This window comes from Schistocerca piceifrons, chromosome 1 (assembly GCF_021461385.2).
Source record: "Schistocerca piceifrons isolate TAMUIC-IGC-003096 chromosome 1, iqSchPice1.1, whole genome shotgun sequence".
In the NCBI taxonomy this organism is placed as follows: Eukaryota; Metazoa; Arthropoda; class Insecta; order Orthoptera; family Acrididae; genus Schistocerca; species Schistocerca piceifrons.
In genome coordinates this window covers 854,228,751-854,252,002 of record NC_060138.1, presented here as the reverse complement: position 1 = coordinate 854,252,002, position 23,252 = coordinate 854,228,751, and the positions used below count along the sequence as shown (strand labels likewise).

At 37.3% G+C, this 23,252-nt stretch overlaps 1 protein-coding gene across 1 annotated transcript in view; it reads left to right on the top strand.

Moving 5' to 3' along the window:
- Positions 1-22,609, top strand: part of LOC124715683 — a 153,115-nt gene extending 130,506 nt beyond the window's left edge. Inside the window, exons 3-6 of the mRNA XM_047243114.1 lie at positions 1,575-1,725; positions 15,508-15,647; positions 19,149-19,334; positions 22,281-22,609. Of these exons, the coding sequence (XP_047099070.1) occupies positions 1,575-1,725; positions 15,508-15,647; positions 19,149-19,334; positions 22,281-22,462 (659 nt within the window). The 3' untranslated portion in view covers positions 22,463-22,609. The remainder of the gene's footprint in view (positions 1-1,574; positions 1,726-15,507; positions 15,648-19,148; positions 19,335-22,280) is intronic.
- The last annotated feature ends 643 nt before the right edge of the window (positions 22,610-23,252 follow it).

Genomic DNA, 23,252 nt, shown 5'->3' with positions numbered 1-23,252 from the left:
TACACACACATACACACACATGCAAACTCAACTCACACACGTCTGCAGTCTCAGACAACTGAAACCACACTGCAGAATTAAAAGCGTATCTTCGCTTATTGTATGATACACTGATAGAAAAAAAACACAACACAAAGAAGGAGTTGTGTGACATAAATGGAAGTTGGTAGGTGTGTATTACATCTGAAAAATGATATCTATTCAAATTGCACGCTAGTCGCCCAAGGCTGGTGCTAGTAGTGCCACTAGGATGATGCAAATCGGGTTTGCTTTAAATTCATGCTGTAACAGCTGTTACCATTACTTACCTTTGAGATTGGATGTTGTAAGTTGATGTTAGTCAAGAATGCCTGTAAGGTGACAAAGACACCATTATCAACACCTCACTGATTTTGAACGAGGTTGTGTAATAGGGCTATGAGAAACAGCAAGTTCCTTCTTCCATGGTACATGATTGCTGGCAGCAGTGGTCACGAGAATATAGAATCGCAAGAAGACCGGGCTCCAGATGGCCACTTGGTGCTACTGAGAGGGAAGACCGTGATGTATGGGGTATGGCTCTGACACATTGAACTGCATCAACAGTAGCAGTTTGAGTAGCAGTTGCAAATCAGTTACTTCAAGGGCAGCTCTGAACCAGGTGCCATGTAGCATGCATTCTGTTGACCGCAAACAACTGCCATTTGCGACTTCAGTGGTGTCAAGCAACAGATATTGGAAGGGCAGAGTGGAGGTCTGTTGTGTTTTCTGATGAAAGCTACTTCAGCCTTGGTGCCAGTGATGACCATTTGTTGGTTAGGAAGAGGCCAGTTGAGGACCTGCAAGCAACCTGTCTGCATGCTGGATAGACTGGACCTACACCTGGAGTTATAGTCTGTGGTGCCATTTCATATGACAGCAGGAGCTTTGTCGTGGTTATCCCTTGCACCCTGACTGCAAGTTTGTACACAGATCTGACAATTTGACCTGTTGTGCTGCAATTCATGAACAGTATTGCAGGGAGTGTTTTCCAACAGGATAATGCTCATCCACATACCATTGTTGTAACCCAACATTCTCTACAGAGTGTTAACATGGTGGCTTGATCCACTCATCACCAATTGTGTTTCCAATTGAGCATGTATGGAACATAGTCAGACGACAACTCCAGTGCCACCCGCAACCAGCATTGACAGTCCCTGTATTGACTGACAATATGCAACTGGTATAGAACTCCATCCCACAAACTGACAACTGGCACATGTACAATGCAATGCGTGCATGTTTTTGTGCTTGCATTCAACATTCTACTGAATACACCAGTTTTTAATGTACCACCATATGGCTTATCTTGCACTTTGTACCACCATATGGCTTATCTTGCACTTATATTGACCTGTGATCATTCAATGTTAATAACTTAAATTGTTATCTAGACAAATGTATTCCCAAAATTTCATTACTCTATATTAATTACTTTTTAGTGCTATGATTTTTCTTCTGTAAATGCATATTATTTGAGTTATGAATTATTTTCGGTTATGAATTGTTGTTCTCATTTATTAACATAATGTGTGTTTAATTTATTTCTGCAGGATTCATGAGTGTGTTATCATTCTTGGAGCTGCTAGATGACAAGAATAAATATGCAGAGCTGTTGCCAGTTACACCAGTGTTCAGGCACAGAAAAAACAAGGATGATGTAGCAGGTTATTATTCTGACATCATCATTCACATTGATGGCAAGTAAGTAAAGAGGAAATTTCTGTCTATTGATTAGTTTGTATACATACACTATGTGATCAAAAGTATCAGGACATCTAGCTGACTATGACTTACATGTTCGTATCACCCTCCATCAGTAATGCTGGAATTCAGTATGGTGTTGAACCACCCTTAGCCTTGATGACAGCTTCCACTCTTGCAGGCATATGTTCAATCAGATGCTGGAAGGTTCCTTGGAGAATGACAGCCCATTCTTCATGGAGTGCTGCACTGAGAAGAGACATCGAAGTTAGTTGGTGAGGCCTGGCACAAAGTCGGTTTTCCAAAACATCTCAAAGGTGTTCTATAGGATTCAGGTCAGAACTCTGTACAGGCCAGTCCATTAGAGGGATGTTATTGTTGTGTAACCACTCTGCCACAGGCCGTGCATTATGAACAGGTGCTCAATCATGTTGAAAGATGCAGTTGCCATTCCTGAATTGCTCTCCAACAATGGGAAGCAAGAAGGTGCTTAAAACATCAGTGTAGGCCTGAGCTGTGATAATGCTGTGCAAGACCACAATGTGTGCAAGGCCCCTCCATGAAAAACAGGACCACACCGTAATGCCACTGCCTTCGAATTTCACTGTTGGCACTACACATGCTGGCAGATGATGTTCACTTGGCATTCGCCATACCCACACCCTGCCATCAGATCGCCACAGTGTGTACTATGATTTGTCACTCCACACAACGTTTTTCCAGAGTTCAATTTATGCTCCTTACACCAAGTGAGGTGCTGTTTGGCATTTACCGGCATGATGTGTGGCTTATGAGCAGCTGCTCCATCATGAAATCCACGTTTTCTGATCTTCCGCCTAACTGTCATAGTACTTGCAGGGGATCGTGATGCAGTTTGGAATTCCTGTGTGATGGTCTGGATAGATGTCTGCATATTACACATTACAACCATCTTCAACTGTCGACAGTTTCTGTCAGTCAGCAGACGAGGTCGGCCTGAACGCTTTTGTGCTGTACGTGTCCCTTCACGTTTCCACTTCACTATCACATCGGAAAAAGTGGACCATAGGATGATTACGAGTGTGGAAATCTCACGTACAGATGTATGACTCAAGTGACACCCAATCACCTAACAATGTTTGAAGTCTGTGAGTTCCGCAGAGTGCCCCATTCCGCTCTTTCACAATGTCTAATAACTACTGAGGTCACTGTTATGGAGTACCTGGCAGTAGGTGGCAGCACAATGTACCTAATATGAAAAACCTATGTTTTTGTGGGTGTCCAGATACTTTTGATCACATAGTGAATAGTGTTTTATTCGTCTCATAACATACAATTTCTAATCATATTATTAGTGTACAGGAGACACGTCAAAAAAATGGATAACACAACTTAGGCCTAATTTTAACATTAATATAAACTTTTATTTTTCTTTCCTCCCTTTTGTGAAGGACAGCTACATTTACACACAAGACTATATGTAAATTTATCCTGCTCAAATGTTCAGTTCATCCTTCATGAACTCCTCAACAGTGCAGTAGCAGTGTTTGACAAGTATATCATATAGCTTTGTTTTCAGTGTCTCTAGGTTCATACTCAGAACATTCTTTCCTTTTAGCTTGTTATGAATTTTCATTGACATTACTGAGGAGAGTACGCATATAGGTTTAAGCAATGAGTGGGAAGCGTAAAATTGTCTTTGTTTCTCATGTTATACGTGTGATTGAAACAGTTTTTCTCGAATAACTCTAAATTGCTGTGTAGAAAGATAATAATATCATAGATGTGTAAGGAGGGAACTGTTAATAACTGTTGTTTTTCAAATAGTGGGCGCGTGATGTCCTTGGATGGGCAGTACACATGTTCCTTATTATTCTTTTCTGTAACTTTAGCATGCACAATATATTGCTTGAATTTCCCCAAAAAATAATACCATACCTTACAACTGATTGAAAGTAGCTGTGGTATGCAATTTTCCTTGTATTCATGTCTGTTGCACCAGCTAATATTGCATAGCAAATGCAAAGCTACATAATTTAACAGATAGTCAACATGTTTATTCCAATTTAAATTTTTATCTAGGTTTAACCCTAAAAACTTCACAGAATCCACTTCTTCTATATCCTGCTTTTTATGAGTTATTTTAATTTCTTGGGGCTTTGACTGTTTTGTTCTGAATTGGACCATGTGGGTTTTGGGGATGTTCAATCTTAATCCATTCAGTTGGACTCATGTTTCTAGTTTGTTCATTTTGTTTGTTATGTAGAGAGGGATGTTTTCTGACTCCTGGTTTCCAAATAATACAGATGTGTCATATGCAAATAAAATTGATGGAGCATTTATATTGTTCAGTAAATCATTTACATAGAACAAAAACAAAATAGGTCCCAGAATCAAGCTTTGAGGGACACCTTGGGCTACTGTTTTCCATTTTGAATAGTAATTTTCTGCATTTGATGAGACAATCACTCTTTGTTTCCTATTTGATAAGTACGAAGTAAGCCAATTTAGAACATTACCCTTGATCCCATATTTGTCAAGCTTAGAGATGAGCAGTGCATGATTTACAGAGCCGAAGGCTTTTGTGAGATCACAAAAGATTCCTGCAACTTCATTATGGTTGTCTAATGATGTGCTGATCTTGTTGATAAACTTGTTAATTGCATCAATAGTACTTTTGCCACGCTGGAAACCAAATTGGTTTTCTGTAATAATATCACATTTCTCCATAAAATTTCGAATCTGCATAGCAGCAGCATTTTCAAAGATTTTTGATAGGACTGGAAGGAGGGAGATGGGACGATAATTCCCCACATCCTCTCTTGACCCTTTTTGGAGCAACGGTTTTACTTCTGCATACTTCAGCACCTCTGTGAAGCTTCCTTGTTCAAAAGATTGGTTTATTATTTTAGATAGTGGGTATCCTATTATTTTACACACAAATTTAAGGACTTTTGCTGGTATTCCATCCCAACCTGCAAATTTTTGTTTTTTAGTTTTAATATATTTTTTTCTACATCTATTGTTGAAGCTGTTTTGAATTTTGTGAGGCATTCAGAATTATGATTTAGTCCAAAGGGACATACATTGTTCTCATAATCTGCAACATTAACCTCTGGTTTCACTACATTAAAGAAGAACTCATTGAAGCATTCTGAAATCTGAGCCGGAATTACAATGATCTCATCTTCAAGCTTAATTGTACTAATTCCGTGTCTCGAGGCTTTGATACCTAATTCATGTTTTACAACTGACCACACTGCCTTTGATTTTTCTCATGCTTTAAGATTAATTTATTATTTGTCATTTGCTTTGCTGCTTTGACAAGTTTCTTAAATGTACTTTTGTATTGTTTAACATATTCAATAAATTCAATTTTTTTATTATGTCTTAGTTCCTTATGTAGCTGCCTTTTCTTAGCATTGGAGATTTTTATACCTTTGGTGATCCATTTTAATTTTGTCATTGTATTAAAATAAGTGTATATTGGCTAATGTATAAATCCTATCCAGTGTAAATGGTGCATATGATTTCAAAACCTTCTGTCTCTGAATAATATACAGGGTGTCCCAGCTATCTTGTCCACCCAAAATATCTCTGGAACAATAACAGCTATTGGAAAACGACTTTCAGCGGTATCAATGTAGGGCTGGGGCCCATGAATGTGCATATTTGGAAACATTCTAAAACGAAAGCATATGTTTTTTAACACAAACTTATGTTTTTTTTTAAATGGACCTCCTATATTTTTTCTTCAGCAATCCATAGCATGACAAAGCACATACACAATGGCATTGATTACATCGCAATATTCCCATTACATCCCGAGATATTGAGATGTGAAGTTGACGCTTGACGTGCTGCCAGTGCACGTCCTGAGGCTCAGGCGTGAACCCCATGCTGCCCTTAATCGCGATGTGATTGACAAGTAAGTGTCCCTCTTGATAAGTATGGAGGTGTGATTACACATGTCAATCACATCGCGATTACGGGCAGCATGGGGTTCACGCCTGAGCCTAAGGAAGTGCGCTGGCAGCGCATGTCGGGTGTTTCAAGCGTCAACTTCGCGTCTCAATATCTCGGGATGTAATGGGAATATTGCGATGCAATCAACGCCATTGTGTATGTGCTTTGTTATGCTATGGATTGCTGAAGAAAAAATATAGGACATCCATTTAAAAAAAACGTAAGTTTGTGTTAAAAACCACATATGCTTTCGTTTTAGAATGTTTACGAATATGTACATTCATGGGCCCCAGCCCTACATTGATACCAGTGAAAGTCTTTTCCAGTAGCTGTTATTGTTCCAGAGATATTTTGGGTGGACAAGATAGCTGGGACACCCTGTATATTTGTTAAACTTAACATTAGAATTGTGATGTGGATTATTCCTTAAACAATTCAGTTAAAAAAAACTGTAAGGAAGAAACTAGAAATATTCTTTTTTAAGTTACCAGATGCAAATGCTTTCACTCTCTCCTAAACATAGCTCACTTTTATCAAGTGTATTGTCGAAGAGTGAAAGTACAGTATTTTATTGAATAAATCACTGAACAAATGAACAAAGCATTAACACGAGTAGGTACAAAGAACCAAGTGAAAGCATGCTGTACTACAAAGATAAAAAACACAAATCCAAAGACCAGTGACTAAGAGGTAATTGCACACTGTTGACCACTGTCTGGGTGTGAAGTCACAACAGTCCCCCTCCCCTCTCCCCCGTCCCCCCTTGCAGTGCAGAGCACTGGGAGGTGAGGGTGTGAGTGATGATATAATTCTACAGCTGGGCATGAGCAGTCATTCTACAGCAACGCAGAGCATGACTGAACCGTTTTTTCCGTTGTTCTCTTCTGACCAGGTATTGTGATGCCAGGTTATTCGTGAAGAACAATTGGGCCATTTCTCATAGGATGAAGATCATGTTGGCCTCCCTCTTGCTGTCAAAGTTGAGGTGCGATGTGGATGGTCTTGGGGAGTGGAGATCCTACTCTCAGACATCCAGTTGTCTGCTATGTGCAGATGACAAAAATGGTCTGCAGAACCTATGGTTTTTATAAATGTTTAGCTTGTTAATTTTGTGTTTCACTACTGTGGGAACAACATAATTGTGGTACTCAGCTTTCATGTCAATTGGGTTATGTCTTCCCAAGTTACTACAGGTTTTTATAATTTACAGAAAATGTGCGAGTTCACTGGTATGGAGTAATCTACATCTCCTTGTGTATTGATGTTTTACTATTTAGATGTACAAATGCCAGGAATTCATTGCACCCATGCTGTTTTACTTCAGTTTTTTATATCATGCACTACTGGTATTTTATGTACAGACTTACAAAATTTCTGATGAAATTTGGAGAATGGTTCTTATTTCCACCAAGCCTCAAGCTTCTGCTTTTGCATTATTTTTTATGTCTTCCTCTGACTGCTATATATGATATCTTGATACACTTTGCTGTTTTTTGTTCTGTATAGGGTTATTTTCTGAAAAGATGTAACAATTAAATGGAAAGTAGGGAATTCTCTACTGAACAAATGCAGATGGTAAATGAGCAGTTGGGAAACTGTATACAGATGGAGCCTTGAATGTGTCTGGAATAAGTGCAGACTGTTAATTTTATGAAAGAATGCATTAAGTTTCTGTCTTGATTATCATCTGCTGCTTGAGTTGTTAGAGCATAGGCACTTTGACTGGTTCAGCAGGATGCATTATTGTATCATTTCAGTGTGGAAATGTTTAACTTATGTTCTTTGATGCTGGAGTGTAGAATGAGATTCCATTCCCTGGTCCATCAAGTCACACATCATCACTTCTTTGGGTTATTTCCTGTGAGAAAATCTGAAATCACATGTACGAGATTGCAGTAAACATGGACAAGAAGTTAGGTGTCCAGACTAATGCGGCTGAAAACATAGCACTGATACACGAAAATGTGTACCGGAATCTAATATTTATTGCCCCAAGTGCCTTGATGGTTACCATCATTTTGATCAGATTTTATGAAGCAGAGAGTGATGAATAGTGTGGTATTTATACCTACAAATAAATAACTTACTAATTTTTGATGCATAGATGTTAACAATATCATGATGTCCATACAACTTGAAAATCAATGGAATGGAATACTGATACTAATGAAATAATATTATAAAGTTGGAAAAGGCAGCAGATGTATTTAATGTTACACTAATAAACCTGGCTTCATAGGCAATAAAAATGTGGTTTTATTTTTAATTTTTGTACATATTTACAGTTCTTTGGGATTTAATCACAATTTGTTAAGAATGCAGCTTATGACAGCTGTTTTGCTTTATTAATGTGTACCTTGGTCTGTTAAACATTCCTGATGTTTTTCCTTCATGATGGGGTCATCAGAACGCAATGAATTAATGCATCAGGGAACAGAATAATCTTTTATAAAGCATATATTTGTTACTCACAAATTTTAACTTTTCATTGAGGTTGATCTTAAGCAATTTGGTTATGTTAAATTGTTGGCAGATTTAACAATCTTGGATAGGAGTTTTCTGTTGTTGTTGTTGTGGTCTTCAGTCCTGAGACCGGTTTGATGCAGCTCTCCATGCTACTCTATCCTGTGCAAGCTTTTTCATCTCCCAGTACCTACTGCAACCTACATCCTTCTGAATCTGCTTAGTGTATTCATCTCTTGGTCTCCCTCTACGATTTTTACCCTCCACGCTGCCCTCCAATACTAAATTGGTGATCCCTTGATGCCTCAGAACATGTCCTACCAACCGATCCCTTCTTCTGGTCAAGTTGTGCCACAAACTTCTCTTCTCCCCAATCCTATTCAATACTTCCTCATTAGTTATGTGATCTACCCATCTAATCTTCAGCGTTCTTCTGTAGCACCACATTTCTAAAGCTTCTATTCTCTTCTTGTCCAAACTATTTATCGTCCATGTTTCACTTCCATACATGGCTACACTCCATACAAATACTTTCAGAAATGACTTCCTGACACTTAAATCTATACTCGATGTTAACAAATTTCTCTTCTTCAGAAACGCTTTCCTTGCCATTGCCAGTCTACATTTTATATCCTCTCTACTTTGACCATAATCAGTTATTTCGCTCCCCAAATAGCAAAACTCCTTTACTACTTTAAGTGTCTCATTTCCTAATCTAATTCCCTCAGCATCACCCGACTTAATTAGACTACATTCCATTATCCTTGTTTTGCTTTTGTTGATGTTCATCTTAAATCCTCCTTTCAAGACACTGTCCATTCCATTCAACTGCTCTTCTTGAAGTCTGAGGGTATTTTCCCTGTTTCATACATCTTGCTCACCAGATGGTAGAGTTTTGTCAGGACTGGCTCTCCCAAGGCCGTCAGTAGTTCCAATGGAATGTTGTCTACTCCGGGGGCCTTGTTTCGACTCAGGTCTTTCAGTGCTCTGTCAAACTCTTCACGCAGTATCATATCTCCCATTTCATCTTCATCTACATCCTCTTCCATTTCCATAATATTGTCCTCAAGTACATCACCCTTGTATAGACCCTCTATATACCCCTTCCACCTTTCTGCTTTCCCTTCTTTGCTTAGAACTGGGTTTCCATCTGAGCTCTTGATATTCATACAAGTCGTTCTCTTATCCCCAAAGGTCTCTTTAATTTTCCTGTAGGCAGTATCTATCTTACCCATAGTGAGATAGGCCTCTACATCCTTACATTTGTCCTCTAGCCATCCCTGCTTAGCCATTTTGCACTTCCTGTCGATCTCATTTTTGAGATGTTTGTATTCCTTTTTGCCTGCTTCATTTACTGTATTTTTATATTTTCTCCTTTCATCAATTAAATTCAGTATTTCTTCTGTTACCCAAGGATTTCTACTAGCCCTTGTCTTTTTACCTACTTGATCCTCTGCTGCCTTCACTACTTCATCCCTCAAAGCTACCCATTCTTCTTCTACTGTATTTATTTCCCCCATTCCTGTCAATTGCTCCCTTATGCTCTCCCTGAATCTCTGTACAACCTCTGGTTCTTTTAGTTTATCCAGGTCCCATCTCCTTAAATTCCCACCTTTTTGCAGTTTCTTCAGTTTTAATCTACAGGTCATAACCAATAGATTGTGGTCAGAGTCCACATCTGCCTCTGGAAATGTCTTACAATTTAAAACCTGGTTCCTAAATCTCTGTCTTACCATTATATAATGTATCTGATACCTTTTGGTATCTCCAGGGTTCTTCCATGTATACAACCTTCTTTCATGATTCTTATTTCTGTATTGTTCGTTTTATAGGTATGACGAGCAAGCATGGGAGCACAAATGGTCACTCACTCAAACGTCTCTGGTTTTCACTTATCCTCACCATAGATATATTATTTGCAATTTTTATGGGATCTGTGTTCCATGAAACTTAGTTTAAATGGCTCAACATGTCCTAATTTTCTGGTTTACTAGAAGAAATCATGTTAGATTAGAGCATTGAGAGGGTTTTTGGCAAAGTGTGATGGCTATTGAACATACCATAGTGAATCATTCAATTTTAAAAGCAATCTTCTTTGAAATGATGGAACTATATTCATGGCACCTGCTCTTTCTAATAGTATGCAAGCAACAGATACTGCAAATATTTTAAGTCATCTCTGCTACCATTAGTCCTGCATTTCCTGACTCTTTTTTCTCATTGTAGTCTTCTTTTAAGTCAATCCATTTTGCCCAACCCATTTTCAGTCAGTATATTCTATCTGTTGAGTATATTGTATCTATGTGATTCTGAAAGACCTGCAAAATACTCCCCTGTGATTGCTATAATTTCAACAATGTGTGGTGGTACTAATCTGGGTAATAGTCACTTACATTTCTTCTTCCCAGTAATGTGCAAGTTTGTAGTCTCAAAAATGAAAATTCTTTTTGGGTATTGACTGCTGTTAAACATAAATGGACACAACACCACTGTTTTTAGATTCACTTATTTCACACAGTTATGCTTGAATTGACTTTTTGGTTGGGACACTGACCAGTTTCTTCACGTATCAGTGACAACATTCACCGTGAAACTCTTCATCTTTAAAATCACAGTTAATACAGCACAGTTAGTTGGAGCACAGTTCATATATAAAACTTGATACGAATGAACACAAACTTGCATTGTAAACTTAAGAGTACTTTCTAGACACCGACTTTACTACATGATTGTGGGTACTGATAAAGAGATGTTAGTGTGGTGATGATTGTGATACGCAGACTGAAGGTCTTCAGATTGGGAGGGTTATTTATACACTGGCGTAATGATATTTTTGGATTTTAACAACTGTGTATTTGTTTATAAAACTCTATGGTTGAAATTTATTGGAGTATACATACTATGTGTTCCATGAATGTCTTGGTTTGCAAAATAGGTGGTTAATTGGTAAATTATAAAAGGCTACAGAACTATTTTGTATGTGTCCACTACAAATTACCTGATTATGAGTACAGTTCTAATATTTGAAATTCTGATAGTTTCTGCAAATTCCTAATGTGTAGCTTAATTGATTAATAAAGGGTGTCATTCAGTCCAGAAAATTAGGGAAAAAAAAGTATAGCGGTAAGTCTGTGACATAAACAAGTATAACATCACAAAAGGCAACTGTAATTTTGGGTGTATGTGAATTTCAGTTCTAATTATCTATTAAGTTAATTAGTTTCCAGAAAATTAAAATATGTTACTGTAAAGTTTGGATGCCAAGCTTTCTAATGCTAGGTGTTAATATTTCCAAAACAACTGTTTAGCTCAGTCAGAGACTACCTCTACATGCCATTATGATAGTTTTAGTTATCCTTTACTTTTAATCAGTATCATTTGCAGAAAACTGAACACATTGTCCTAATCAGCATATTGAACATTATCAGCTGAATAATGAATTTGTATGATATATGGTCTGATTAACTTTTTGGCAGATGTGGTCAAATGCTACATATGTACTTGTGTATAACTAAGATGCAAAATAAAAACTGAGGAAAAGAAGAATAGTACATGGAATTGTTTTAGCTTGCTTTGTTAAAAGTGGACTCTAAAAGATTTCAAGTATCACTTTCCTTGAATATGTGGGTGTCAGCAGATCAAAATATGATTAATAGCAGAAATTTGCTCCTGATACTGTGTAGTTCAAATCCTACAGTTTTCTGTTGCCAAAGGGCCTTTATGAAAAGGAACATTGTATGCTGAAATTTTTTCTTTGTTTTGCAATGTAGGCAACATCTCTTGTACATTTTTGGCCCCCTGCTCTAGAAGACTAGGAATATATTTGTCAGTTCTTGCTTTACAGTTTGTAGAGTAATCACCAAAAAGAATACCTTTTGCAGCTCATAAAACATGACGATAATCTTTCTGATGGATTAAATTGACTTCACTTTCTTAGTGTTAAATCATTGACTACTTGATTGCTTTGTTTCTGTTGTGGATTGGTTGACTAATGACTCATTTACTGTGGAAAAAATCTATTAAATTCTTTTCCAAATGGTCCAGTTTCTGTTAAAGATTTTGTTTTTGTATTTGTTTTCATGTGGATCTTCATCAAAAGAAATATGGCAGTCACGTATTTCTTAGCAGCTGAAACTGAAGGAGAAGACTGCTTATAAATCTAGTTTGAATAAAACCTAAATCTCATAACACATCGTAATAATAATGTTTGTTAAAATGTGTGAGATGGTGTATACATAATATGTGTTTGTTTATCTGTAAGAACTAATTCTAAATTCACTTCTGTTAGATTCAAGAGCATAGCATGCAAAGTAATAGTGATAGTTACCATAATTTGGTCTGCACAAATTCACCCAAATGGATATTTGAATGTTGCTACATGTTTGGATGCATTAATTATGCATTTTGCTAATTGATTCCAATAGGTGGAGACTATTATTTACATATTCACAGGACACAAAAATCTTCATTTTAAATTTGGCTTGACTTTGTTATTGATATCACTTGAAAATACAAATTGCTATAACCAGTCACATTTATTATACTATACTTTCACTCTGTATTTTGGATATTCTACCTTCATCTTCAGGTGGCTTTATATCAATAATGAGGAATGTGTGTGCTGTATGTTTGACATTTGGGTAACCTGAGGCACATTGCTTTGAAAAGTCTAAATCTACTCAAACAGTAGTTTATGAATTCTTTGACTGTGCTTAAAATCCCTTGATTAACATAAAGTAGCTGCAGATATTTTCCTAGACCTTTGAAAAGCCTTCAGTACACTGTGCCATAAACTGTTGGTCAAAAAATTACAAAGACAAGGTGTAAGAATTGTAGCATGTTGCTGGATCTGTTCATACCTAAGGAACTGCAGGCAGAAGTATCACTTCAGTACGAGTTAAACACTCAGAATAAAACAAGAAAACAACTTCTTCCTTTCCAGTAAACCATTAATAAAACATGGTGTATCTGGTAGCTCATTCATAGGACTGTTTTTATCGTCTTGATTTTGTTGAATGTATGAGTTCTTTATCCCACCTACTGATGACACTAGCAGTGGATCCAGCCAAGATATATTGTGGTCAATAGTAGGAAGTTCTATGAAAAAACTCTGAGTGGTTCACCAAAAATAAGTCACTGTGAATACAGAACTATCTGTGTACATCAACTTTCATTTATTTCCGCCCTTTAGCCACATACCTACTCAAGTAAGATCGAATATGATTCTCTAGAAAATATAAATGTGTCAAAACTTTTGGATATGTGGGTTCAGCAGGACTTAAATGAGACATGCATGTAAATAACTTATCAAAGATACTCTCATCCTTGTGCTACAATATGAGAATATTAAATTCTAAAACATGCAGAACAAGGTACTGCAAACCAACTGTGCACAGTTCCACTCACTGCTCCAATATAGGACCATTTCCTGGGACACTCATTTCATAGCAAAACTGTTTGTAGAATACAAAAAAATGAATTGTAAGAATAATTTGTGGCTTTAAAAAATGAAGTCCTCTAAGCTATGCTTTACAGTGCTTGGTGTTTTGAATGTTTCATGGTTCAAATGGCTTTGAGCACTATGGGACTTAACATCTATGGTCATCAGTCCCCTAGAACTTAGAACTACTTAAACCTAACTAACCTAAGGACATCACACAACACCCAGTCATCACGAGGCAGAGAAAATCCTGACCCCGCCGGGAATCGAACCCGGGCGTGGGAAGCGAGAACGCTACCGCACGACCACGAGCTGCGGACAAATGTTTCATGCTTATCCATTTATGAAACTATCTTATTTAGTAAGGATTACTTCTTGGGGACTGGCAAATTATTTCTGTAAAAGAAGTTTTGAATATGAAAAATAAATTTTAAGAATAGGTTCCCAATTTTAATATGCCAATTTATTATGCTGTTACTATGTGTTATGGTATCCTTATTTTGATATGTCCTTAAACAGTTACTGATAAACTTAGATTTTGTGCATATGAACCTACTTGGGTATTGTGTACTGAACCGGGAACCTAGAAACGATGGAGAGGCTTTGTCCCCTGTAGTCCTCAGCGGTTCACAACTCCACAGCAGTCCACCCACCTCACCGCTGCCCCACACCGAACCCAGGGTTATTGTGCAGTTCGGCCCCCAGTGAACCCGCCCCCCTCTGGGGAACATCTCATACCAGATGAATATAACCCCAAATGTTTGTGTGGTAGAGTAATTATGGTGTACACATACATGGAGACAGTGTTTGCACAGCAATCGCGAACATAGTGTAACTGAGGCAGAATAAGGGGAACCAGCCCACATTCGCCGAGGCAGATGGAAAACCACCTAAAAACCATCCACAGGCTGGCCTGCACATCGGACCTCACCACTAATCTGCCAGGTGGATTCGTACCAGGGACAAGCATGCATTCCCGCTTGGGAAGCAGCGCGTTGGACTATGTGGCTATCCGGGCGGGTGTCGTGAACCTACTTACTTTCACTTCTTTTTTGCTGATAGTAAATATAACTGTCTCTTCATTTTGGCCTGTTCAGTATCACTTCTACAACTGGTGCTTTATGATAAAACTGGACGAATAAAAAGTCATTCAGTGACTCTACTGTCTGTTAGTGGAGACAGACCTTCTCCACTCAAGTTTACATTACATAGTGAAAAGTGTGTGTGTGTGGGGGGGGGGGGGGGGTTTGGAGAGTAGAAAAATTATTTTTGAAGTCATTAGCCCACTGCAGACTACAAGTGTGGGAAGCACTGCTTGTACATAGGTGGAAATACCAGCAAAAATATATTTATGTTAATATTGATAAATGTTTTATACAATAAGGATTTGTCTTGTTCACTACCATGACAATACTATAAAAAGGGCAGTTGCTACTCACCATATAGGGGAGATGCTGAGGTAAGAATATACAACAGTAAGTGTGATAACATAACAAAACAGTTAGCAGATAATATGTCACAGCTTATCTTTATTCTCAAAAATGTTTTGTCAAAGAGAGGATGACTGTAAAAAACAGGAAATAACTATTTCTTATGGGCTTTCATAGTCTTAATGCAAATTGTTTTTCACAAGAACTGTATTTATAATAAATTAAGTGTAATATGACTTATGACAGTAAATCATAGAACATGTTTGTTATTTTAAACTTTTTCAGTCACCAAGCAAATGCAGGAAGCCAATAAATTTGTGGGGTTTATTCAAAAGGAGCTTTACTGGCCACTGTGTTGACACTGTGTGTAGAGCTTTACAAGTTTGTTGAAACAGTTCTTTAAGTTTGAAGTATAAATACTTTAGTAATGGGTAACATATTATTCTAGAAGGCAATGAAGCATTACACTGTTTTATTACAGTTGTAAACAATGTGTCATTTCAGGAAACATGTGAAGGAGCTGTTGGATCTTCGTGGTTCTACATGGGCGTACAGCACTGAAGAATCATTAAGTGGATACAAAATAGTATTGAAAACACTGAAAGAACATGGTGAAAACTCTACATTTTTTGGAAATACATTGCGTGAGTACTCCAGATTTTCTGTGTGTTTCTGTTAATTTATAACATGTACTCATACTTAAGCAGTGGACGTAATTTCTTTTTGTCTTTATGTGCACGTATGGAAATATTACTTACTTTATATACTGAACAGCAGATTTAAATCGTAAATAATTCATGATTCTGTTATTTGTTGTTTTGACAGATTAAATTGTTACACACTACAGAAGAGCTAAAACATATTATTTCTTTCTTTGGCCTGCATCTGTTTTAAGATAGAGGATCTGTTTTATTCCTCATGAACATCCTTCTACCTTTGTGGTTGAAACAGTTACAATGATGTGCTTCTGACAAGAAGCTGAAACTTGTGTTTTTTGAAATGATTATTTGTGACCTATATCACATAACTAATGAGGAAGTATTGAATAGGATTGGGGAGAAGAGAAGTTTGTGGCACAACTTGATTAGAAGAAGGGATCGGTTGGTACGACATGTTCTGAGGCATCAAGGGATCACCAATTTAGTATTGGAGGGCAGCGTGGATGGTAAAAATCGTAGAGGGAGACCAATAGATGAATACACTAAGCAGATTCAGAAGGATGTAGGTTGCGGTAGGTACTGGGAGATGAAGCAGCTTGCACAGGATAGAGTAGCATGGAGAGCTGCATCAAACCAGTCTCAGGACTGATGACCACAACAACAACAACAACAACATATATGGGAAACAGTACATCTGTTACTTAAGCAGATGTAAACAGATTCAATCCACAAATCATGCAATACAAAATTTGAATGATAAATTATTGCCAACTGGTATTGTATGCGATTTGACAAAAGCATTTGATTCTGCAGGTCACGGTATTCTCCTACAGAGACTAAAGTATTATGATATTAGACGTCTTGATGATAATTGGTTTTATCTTATCTAACTATAAGGCTGCAGTGTTGCATTAACAAACTCAGGAAAGGTACATAATGAAACAGCATCTTCGGAGTGGGGAATAATCACCAAAGGAGTACCAGAGGAGTCTTTGTTATGTTCTTTTTATATATAAATGATCTTCCATCATATATGCAAGAAACCAAAATAATTCTCTTTGCTGATGACACAACTATTATAATTAAGCATAGTGGAGTAACTTTGACAAATGAAAATATTTGCTTGGAAGTTTCAAATGGACTGTCACTGAATTTAAATAAAACATAAATCACACAATTCAATGCTGCACAAGGCCTGATCAAACCACTCCAAATAATAAATAAAAGAAAATATTATAAAGTATTAGGTGCTTATGATGATAAGAACCTAAACTGAAAGTCCCATGTTGCAGATCTTCATAAACATCTTAGCTCTGCAACTTTTGCATTAGAGATTTGAAAGATGAAAATGTAAAGAAGTTGACTTAATTTTCTTATTTACATTCACTAATATCATATGGCATTATATGCTGGTGTAACTTATCATTGAGGAAGAAGAGTGTTTATTGCCCAGAAGCATGTAATAAGGATAATGTGTACTGTCCAGTCTAGAAACACTTATATAAAGTTCTTTAACATGTTGACTGCCACATGCTAAGAGATGGATGTTTCACCAACAGGACAGACCAGGCCATGATGTCAGCTGTGAAGCTCTCCAGTGGCCACTAGCAGGCACACGATGTCAGGCATAGGACTCCACTGTGGCCACTGGCAGACTCATGGTTGTCAATGGTTTAAACAATTACGCAGAATGACTATGGTCTCACAGTGCATTTACTCCTTTATAAAGTTTATTGTTAACAATACATCACAGTTTGAAAACAACACACACACACACACACACACACACACACACACACACACACACACACACACTCTCTCTCTCTCTCTCTTTCTCTCTTTGTGTGTGTGTGTGTGTGTGTGTGTGTGTGTGTGCGTGTGTGTGTGTGTGTGTGTGTGTGATGTGTTCAGTACGTTAGGTATCTTCTGCTGATAAGATGTACTGTAATTGTAAACTCGACTCATTCCACATCATAGTGAAAGGTTGCAGTTATGATCCATGAAACATGTAAATGATAAATAGTTATTCTCAAAATGTAAATATTCCGCTAAATTTATACACATGTTATAGATCCTACAGTAACCATATAAGCATAAGTTGAGCAACACAATTGCTATTGCTAGCATGCCTCTCTACTGTATGGAAAATTTCGTATTGTGTGAGACAGCACTGTGCTGTTATTGTAGCGTTTGATGGAGTAAACGTGCTAACATTTCCATTACATGCGCACGCACACACACGTGTGCACACACGCGTGTGCACACACGCGTGTGCACACACGCGTGTGCGCACACGCGTGCGCACGTGCGCGCGCGCGCCCGCGCGCACACACACACACACACACACACACACACACACACACACACACACACACACAAAATAAGCCATATCTGTGATACTCTTGCTTGACTAAACTGGTCATATAAACTACTCTCTGTCACAGTTCTCTTCAATGTATACGGTGATGCAAGAGTGTAGCTTGATGTTACTGTGTAGAGGACAGGGAGATCTGTACAAATTGGGAGATAAAAAAATTACTAAAGAAAATAAAGCCAGACAGGACCTGAAGAGGCACGAGGAAGACTAGGGCTAGAATAAAAGGCAAGATGTAGGATAGTGACAAAGAATAGTGTGTGAGACTGAATGCTCAGGAAGTGCTAGGGATATTTCAAGACAGCTTATGAAATCCATTATGTGCTCTACAACTGGATGATACAATTTGATCTTTGTATTGGTTCACTGGAGGCTGTTCATGCAAATAAACAACTACTTTAATGTCATTCTTAAACAGTAGAGTTAGTATACGTCATATGTGCTAGAAAGAGACATGCATGTCACAGGACACCTCGGCTGTTCATAGGGGTATCAATTGGAAGTAGATGTTATACATGAATGGTCCAGAGTCATACATAGCATGTGTGGTTGACAGAATACCGCTCTGGATGCTATAGGAAGAATCATGGCTAAGCTGTTCAATTTAGATCATGGTAAAAATCTGTGACAGACATGAGAGAATGGGGTTTGAGCTGTTACTCTCCATGATGGTACTCTATGATAAAGGGGCTGCTTTTTTACGATTAGTTAACAGTGTTGCTAAAAGATATAATGGAAACAGATGGATGCAGCATTGGAAAGTGGTTCGCAAAACAGTTTTGTTAGGTACAAATTATCTGAACACTTGATCTTCAAACAAAAAGGGAAATTATGAAAACTGGTGTAATACATTGTATTTATAAGAGAGGAAGTACCATATTTGGAGTCAACATGAAAATAAGAGGTAATGTACTATGACAGCAAGATCGTAGACACTGGGAATATTGATGTTCAGTGATAAGCAGAGACCCACTTAGTAAAGGGACAGGAGTTGTGAAAGATACTGGATGAAGTAGCTGGTGTCATTAATGTGGAGAGATGTACAATAATAGAATGAAGATGGTGGTAGATGAGGATGATCTAAACAAAGTTTTTTTTCTCCTTTTTTACAGAATCTGGATCTCATCTCCAATCCATTCAGATGGTGTTGACTAAACAAGCAGAGGCAGCGGCTGTTGATTCAAATACACTTGCTTACAATAAAAGATACTTGCAGGATCAGGGAAAGGATGTGCTTGTATTGGACAGCATAGGGCCATTACCACCATATCCCATTGTTGTCAACTCGCGTATGGACGGTGAGTTATTTGTCTAACTAGTAGAAGACTTTCATCAAATCAATACAATCTGTCAGTCAGACTTTGTGTGACTTTCTCCTGTGCAAATTATGTCTTCAAAGAATATGTATATAACATGCAGGTCATTTTGAGGAAAATTAGATTACAATTATAAAACATGTAGACTTAAACTGTGTGGGAATGGAATGACACAGCAACTGGCAACGAATTTCATAATTGAAGTATGTGGGACAGTATGATTCTTGTGGACAAAAACTCTAAATTGCATGCTGATTCACCATGAAATTCTGGCAGCATATGGACCAAATGGACGATGCATCCATCCATAGTTAATCAGTACCAACAATCTGACCAACGTCGCCCACACAGGGGCGATGCTGACCAAGATGTGAGGCCACTGACATCGACAACAGACAATGATACCCAGATAACTTGAGGAGCTGATTCACAGCTGTTGCAGATTTTCTGATGATGAGGGCTTTCCTACAATGGTTCTCAACTGGCTCTGTGACCAAAGAGCAGATTTCTGTCATCGAGGAATTGAACGAATTTGAGTGTTCCAATCGTTGTTTACAAAGGCATGGTGGATTATGTTGAAAAATAGTGTCATCTATTTGTGTCATTTGGAAGCGTGGTTCAGCATTCAGTAAAAGTTACTTGGCTTTCCATAATAATGTGCAACTTACTTTTCAAAGTCCCCTTGTAGAAACACTGATTACAGTTACGTGAATTCTAAGTTAGGGAACAAAAGTGTATTTGAGGATAAGCTCACCATGTTGGTGCAGTCACAACCAGTTGTGTGTGTGTGTGTGTGTGTGTGTGTGTGTGTGTGTGTGTGTGTGTGTGTGTGTGTGTGTGTGTGTGTGCACTTACACTGGAGAATGAGTGGTATGTCAAAAGCTAGTTACATCTTTGTGCTGTCACTTGTCTGTGTGCTACACGTCAGTTGGCTGTATATGAGTGGTTGCTTTTTCCAATTTTTATTTATGTGACAATGAATTATTACCTTGATCACTATATGTTGAGCAGGAGCAATGAAATAAATCAAAAGAAATGGGAAATCAAATGGCAACAGGAGTTTACGTCATTAGAAACAGAAGGTCGATTCATGAAATAGTGTTTTACAGCAACCTCTGATCAGAGATATGATGTGTGCTGTAATGGATTTGCTAACAAGAGATACAGATAAAGAGATATAGAATTGGTCTACATTTTTATTACCTCATTTTCACTTTTCAGTTGTTGTGTGATGAAACATGTAGATTCTACAGAGCAGTTGCAAAATGTATTTTAAAAGACCAAGTAAAATTATTCTAAGAAAATTATAGGCAGAGAAAATGAAAGAAAGATTAACAATAAATTTTGGAAGGACTGTTTTAAAAGATGTGAAATAAGAAAGTGGCAGAAGGGGCAGTAAATAAGTCTGAGATTAAGAATGGCAATCAGAAAAGTAAGTGTAGTGAAGACAGACTGTCCACAATCAACGTTCAAAGGAATTGGACAAAAATACACACGCACACACACTGCAGGCAGTGTGGGAAAAAAGAGAGAAGTACAAAGCTGAACAGAGAGGCAGACAGAATCATTCTTCTCCCACACACTAATCAACGTCGAAACCGTCCCATCACAAGGCATTTCTTCTTTATTTTTCCTAGTCTACTTCTCTCCCCTATTCCTTACAGCACCTATTTATTTAGCCACTCTCCATACCTAGCTAAACACATACACCTTCACACTTACATCCAAAGTGCTTCCAGCCTCCTGTTGTCTGTTCTTCTCAAGGTCTTTGTTTCAGCTGCATAGAGTGCCACACTCCAGACAAAACACTAAGCCAAGTTTTTCCTGAGCTCTTTATCTAGCTTTTCAAACTATAAGTTTCTCTTTTTATTGAAAGCTTCATTAGATAAATAAGAAAGAAAGAGGCAAGAACAACAGAGATTAGACTAGGTTGAGGCCAACTGCTTAGTGGAAAGTAAACACATCTTCTGTTGTACTTGGAAGAAGATTCTAGTTGCTTAAATCATGAAGTGGGTGGGCAAAATGATATCTCCATCTATATTTCTGAGTGTATATTGTGATTGGATATTAAATTTTATGGGTACAAACTGTTCTTATGCATTTAGTCTTTGATAGATTTGTATTATTCATGCAAAAATGTTGAACAGATTCCTCATGAGCTAGTTTGTAAGGGGTGATCCAAAAGTAAACAGAAGTATTCAACTGCAAATCCCATATCACACCGAACATTAACAAAATTTCATAAGCTTCAAAATGGTGTCCAGTTTTTAAAGTTATTGACTTGACAGTTATTGTTTCACCTATTCTGTATCTTGAAAATATTTAAGTTTTATGTCTTTCTATCAGGAAAAAGACACAGGGCAGCAGACCCAGTGGGCAGAGTAGGCATGAAATAATTGTCCTTTTGTTTTAGCCAAAAATTCTCTCACACTCAATGCTGTTTGGTACAAAGCATTGTCCTTTAAAGAAGCCACACTTGATTACCACAATGCAGGCTATTTCATTAGTATAGAAAGGAGTCAAAATACGTGGGCATCCATATATTTAACAATTTTTCAGAGCATATTGAATACCTTGTGGGTAATGTAGTGGCATTAAAGGTGCAACTTAAGAGATTTCTGCTGGGCAGCTACTACTCAACTGATCAGCAAATCCACAGAAACTCTTAAAATTAATGTATTATGTTATATTATAATTAATTTCAGCACTACAATACTGTATTTTATAAATGCATTTCATTATATTGCATCTAAATATGTACGTGCTTGACTTCTTTCCAAATTAGAGAGACCCCTCTCCATAAGATCCATAGAATATTATTTATTTAATGTAATGTTCGCAGCTTTACAATATAGAAATTCAACCCACATAAATTGCTCAAAATAGAAGCAGCAAACAAGTACTGATAAAATTGCCTTCCTTTTACAGGTGAACTTAAGGAAACAATTGTTAGAGCACTGAAAAGTTTTGACAAGAGTGAAATATGGCAAACAAAATTTGCTCAATATGGTATACAGAAATTTGTGACAAACCATGTGGATTCATATGACAAGCTTCGAACTGTAACAGAGTACATAAGAGATCTAAATCATGCCATACGTTATTACTGATATCAAGTTTTTATTATCTTGCTGGCTTGTTTGGCAAAGGAGGAAATGAGTCAGTGTCCTACTTTAAGTGTTTATATGTCTTGTAATGACTTATATATTATTTTATTTATGAATGTTACAATAATAAACAACATAGTTTTATTAATATTTGTAACATTATTATTTTACATTTCCTGATACTTAACAGTATTGCAAATATTTTCTTTTCAAAAGTAAAGTTTCAATAATAAATCTTCATCACCCCTCATTTTCATGACAGGTGGATATTTCTCCCAATCTTTCGAAATCTACTCCTCTTCCCATCCTGAAGAACTAACTAACAGTTCCAAATGCAATGAATAGTCTTTTTTACTATTAAATTTCTCTATTGGCAGTATGAGATCCAACCTTCGGAAGGTAAGTACTTTTCAGTCATTCTATCCACTCTGTTTTACAAATAATAAATCTTCCTGCACCCTTGTCTGTATCCACAAAATTCCCACCACAAACTAAGTGTTGACCTATATGACGGAGGAAAATTATCACCTACCTATAGAGGGTTTCAGAAAACAGATAAACTGATAAAGTTTTAATATTATAATTGCTAAATGAGATAGAAATTTTACTCATTAAGAGCTTAATTCAAGAAGACCATGACTTATGAGCGGCATTTTCTAAAATTTTCTCCTTTTTAATGTCACTAATCTGAATAAGAAAAATTATTTTCCCCACTTTACTTACAAGGGTAGCGTCTGAAATGCAGGGCACTGATTTTGATCAAGTTTTGCGAGGACATTCTACATTGAAAATT